Below are 3,969 nucleotides of genomic sequence, written 5' to 3'. Positions count from 1 at the left end.
AAAATCACTAGAATTACAATGCTCGTGCAATAAGTTCATAAAATACTCTCAACATCAGAGACATATTTGTGAACACCAGACAACTAAAGAAGTGGTTTATCATAATGTTTCAAAAGCTGTATCAGTGTTAGAGAAATCACTAGAAGATAGTCATGTCTCCCAAACAATACAAACGTTTGCAGAAAAAGTTGTTTACAATCAACTAAAGAAAAGTAAGGAAATGCTGATTGCAACAAATGGTCGGGTGAGTGCTTTAAAACAAATTCTGTAATTATCATATTGCATGTTATAAAAAGTAGATTAATATTATTATAACAGAATTGTTAGCATAAAACATACAAATACAATTCTTATCTACAGCCAGCAAAGATTGCTATCATACCAAACACCAAAGTCTCAAGTGATAAGGCCAGTTCTCGAACTGTTTCAAGACGAGCAAATAGCATCAGCAGCATCATAAAATCAGTTGGCAATAGTGAGGCTGGTGATTTCCATCAAAAAGTGTACTCAGCCAAACATACGAGTCAAGCGGTCTTAAAAGCAGCCAACATAGCATCAACTTCGTCTATAGATACAGATAAGGCTCTGGCAATGGTGTCAGACTGCCATCTGGCATGGAACCAGCTACGAAAGCTAAGAAGGTAAACAAACAATTATGTGATTAAATAAAACCATGCATGAATACAGGCATTTTAGACACAGTCAAGTATGTCTAGTAATAAAGCGAGACTACATTATTAATCCTTTTTATGTACTAGATATGTGGAGAAGGGGACAATACCATCAGAGAAAAGGATGCGGCAGCGGCAAAATGATCTCATTGGGGATTATTTTGAATCCACAATGGAAATGCTATGTTTTAGGTCTGAGACGTCCCCAGACGGGATAGAATTAAGATCAACGCCTACTGTCAAACTGAAAAACATTAAAAAAGTTGTATTTTCATATCTTGATGAACACTCAAGGTACGCTGAAGTTAAATTTTAATATGTGCTTACAAAGTGTAGAACTTACTTTTTAGGACTTTACTTTTGTTCCTATGGATTTGCTATGGAAATAAAAGTTAAAAGAAATTAATTAAAAACTGAATTAATATTTACTAAATTTTTTTACAGACTGAACAACCTATCTCCCAATAATAACGAGGTTTGGATAAAGTTTGGCGGGGATAAGGGAGGTGGAAGTACCAAATTTGAGGTACAGATATGTAGCCTCGCCAAACCAAATTCAATTAACAACATCATCGTCGTACTAATATTTGATGCCCCTGACATGATGTTTAATATTAACCGGACTCTTCCGGAAGTGGCCCACCAAGTTGTTGCTTTGAACGGGGAAAAATGGCGGTAAGAATACAACTAGTATATCAACTTAACAATTATGTGGATGCGTATAGAAGTAATAAAATAAAAATATATGTATAATTTCTTTCAGCAATTACACACTGAGAGTTTTCTGTTTTGGGGACTATGAGTATCTAACAAAACTCTATGGATTAAATGGACCAAATGGTAAACTATTAAATTATTTTATCATCATTTAATTTATACAAAATCTTTCTAAGCCAATTTTATTTATACTGTATTACTGCATATTTTAGCATTTTTAAACATTGTGAAAAAATTTGAATACTTTTAGCTCGATACTGCTGTCTCTTTTGTGAAAAACCAAAAGCAGAAATGCAATTAAAGGCACCACCCGCCAAACAGCGATCATTGGCTTCAATCAGAGCCAACTATAGAATGTTTATGGAAGATGGCGGAATTGAAAGCCGATCTAAGGATGTTTCCATGAGCGTTGTTAATAATCCCTTAGTATCAATTGAGGTAGATCATGTAAGTACATCAGTTTTGTTTTTAATTATCTTTATATTAGAGAAACAAATGTACTTACTTCATTATATGGCACTGTTGGTATTAAAATTTATATCTTTTAGGTGTCTGTTCCTAGCCTGCACTTGTCATTGGGCATATTCAAGAAGCTCTTTGATATGCTTGAGACGGAGGCGCACAGCATAGATTGCCTCATATATTCCCTAAGGAAAAATGGAGAACTTGATGACACTTCTGAATCAAAGTTTGATAAAATAATTCAACATCAGATCCAAACACAAATTGATATCAAAGAAAAGATTGAAGAAAAGAAATTAAAGTTGACTGAGATGGAGGATGCAATGCCATTAATCTATCTTAAAGGAAGTGTTGATGGTAGCATCATTACCAATGTGGGAAAGATAGTCAAATTGAGAGAAGAGATTGAGTCACTGGTAAGTTACTCAAACAATAAATGACATAGATGCGTCTTGCCAGACACATACTCTAAAGCCAAAACTTGTATTATATTTTATTTTACAGACAAAATGCATGGAAAATGGGCTTCCATTTGGAACGGGTCCAATTGTCACATCACTGGAGCGTGTGCTACAAAAAAATCGCATCCAACGGCAAGCCTATCATGGTAAATCATTTATTGGTAACCATGTTCATAAATGTTGCCAGGTAAATTAACTATTCTTTTAATTGATATTGTTTCAACTGTTAATTATTAAAATTGTAGTTTTTAAAATGTATATTTGTTTTTAATAGGACCATGTTAGGAATGAACTAGTGAATGCTCCACTACATGAAATGAAAATTCAAGAAGCTGAGATTCCTATCGGAAAAATTCAGCTAATTGACAAAAGAGTAAAAGAATTGGTCACCAAGTACGATGCACTCCTTTCAAAATTTTCTAGGGTTCACAACAACTTGAATCATTCAAAACCTGTCACAGATGTTGATATTCAAGGAAATGGTAATGTAATTATGCTTACCTTTCAAGGTATTCCTTAGACATGCCATTGTTTTTTTTTCCTACAATACACTGCAACTGTTTCTTTTCTCTTCTACAAAAAAAATTCAGATGAAGCCATAAAAGACTTTATGGAGGAATATCGAAAAACCAACAAAAGTATATCTCCAAAATTACATATGCTCGAGGAACATGTCATTCCCCAATTAAAGGCTTGGAGATTTGGTCTGGGACTGGTTAGCGAGCAAGGTGGGGAGTCTATTCACGCCGCGCTTAATAAAAGGAAAAGAACAGTTGCTGGGATGCATGACAGACTTGGACAGTTAACATCCATGATGCGGTCACATGCAATTACCACTCAGCCATGCATAATAGAAGAAATAGTTGAACCCAAAAGAAGAAAAATTGGTAACAATTTACACTTTATTGATTACACTATTTGTGCTTTTTAGCTCCCTGCTCACCAAAAATTAAATAAACCTGTTTATATTTTTCAGAAAAAGAAGAATAAAGTACACGACAATGAATACGAAATAAAAGAAAATATAGGCTTACTGATAAATCTGACGGAGTGCCATCTTCTTCTTTATTATGGATTCTCTTATGAACCACACTTGCATCAATAAAGTAGTCGTACTTGTTTGTGTTGGTGGTATTTTTGGAACCTGTAGTACAATTTTTGAATTATAAATATTTATCATCATTATTTAAAAAAATGGTGGACTAGCGATTGAAGTACATGATGAAATATTATATTATTATTAGGACTATACTGTCAAAATTAAAATCAAAATTTTATTTTTTATTCTACAAATGCAATGCTGTTGCTGCCATAGTTTAGTAATATTCAAGCCATAGGAAGATAGACTATGATATTTTCACATTTTCTACTGTAGAATAACTTAGGCCCTCATGAAAGCTAGTTAGTAAGTATACCTATCCTCCTAGGCCTACCTATGTCTTGATGGTACCATATTAAAAAATTAGGCCTAGCCTAGCTAGATAGAGCTGTTACTAAGCCTGGCCCTGCTGATTTCCCCTCTTAACGACATATACTTGGGCTAGGCCTACTAAGAGTATATTATTCTAGGCCTAGGCCTATACAGTATTTATTTTTCGTGGCTTAAACCTAGTACTAGGTGACAAACCTTTGTTAGGCCTAGGCCTTTAGCAGCACAC

The 3,969-nt window shown here is 34.2% G+C and overlaps 1 protein-coding gene across 2 annotated transcripts; it reads left to right on the top strand.

The window, feature by feature from the left end:
• The first annotated feature begins 656 nt into the window (after window positions 1-656).
• LOC140044496 (uncharacterized) lies at window positions 657-3,364 on the top strand. Of its 2 annotated transcripts, XM_072089024.1 has the most exons (9): window positions 657-965; window positions 1,116-1,346; window positions 1,435-1,511; window positions 1,639-1,835; window positions 1,937-2,266; window positions 2,355-2,498; window positions 2,586-2,793; window positions 2,902-3,198; window positions 3,288-3,364. In XM_072089024.1, exons 1-9 carry the CDS (start codon window positions 796-798, stop codon window positions 3,299-3,301), a joined length of 1,668 nt encoding a protein of 555 aa, XP_071945125.1. In that variant the 5' UTR covers window positions 657-795; the 3' UTR covers window positions 3,302-3,364. The 2 variants fall into 2 exon arrangements, with proteins under 2 accessions (XP_071945125.1, XP_071945124.1); XM_072089023.1 differs by lacking the exon at window positions 3,288-3,364 and having other exon boundaries at window positions 2,902-3,268.
• Window positions 3,365-3,969: the final 605 nt, after the last annotated feature.

The sequence above is a fragment of the Antedon mediterranea genome, chromosome 3, assembly GCF_964355755.1.
Source record: "Antedon mediterranea chromosome 3, ecAntMedi1.1, whole genome shotgun sequence".
NCBI lineage: Eukaryota > Metazoa > Echinodermata > Crinoidea > Comatulida > Antedonidae > Antedon > Antedon mediterranea.
This window is presented reverse-complemented; position numbering and strand designations above follow the sequence as displayed.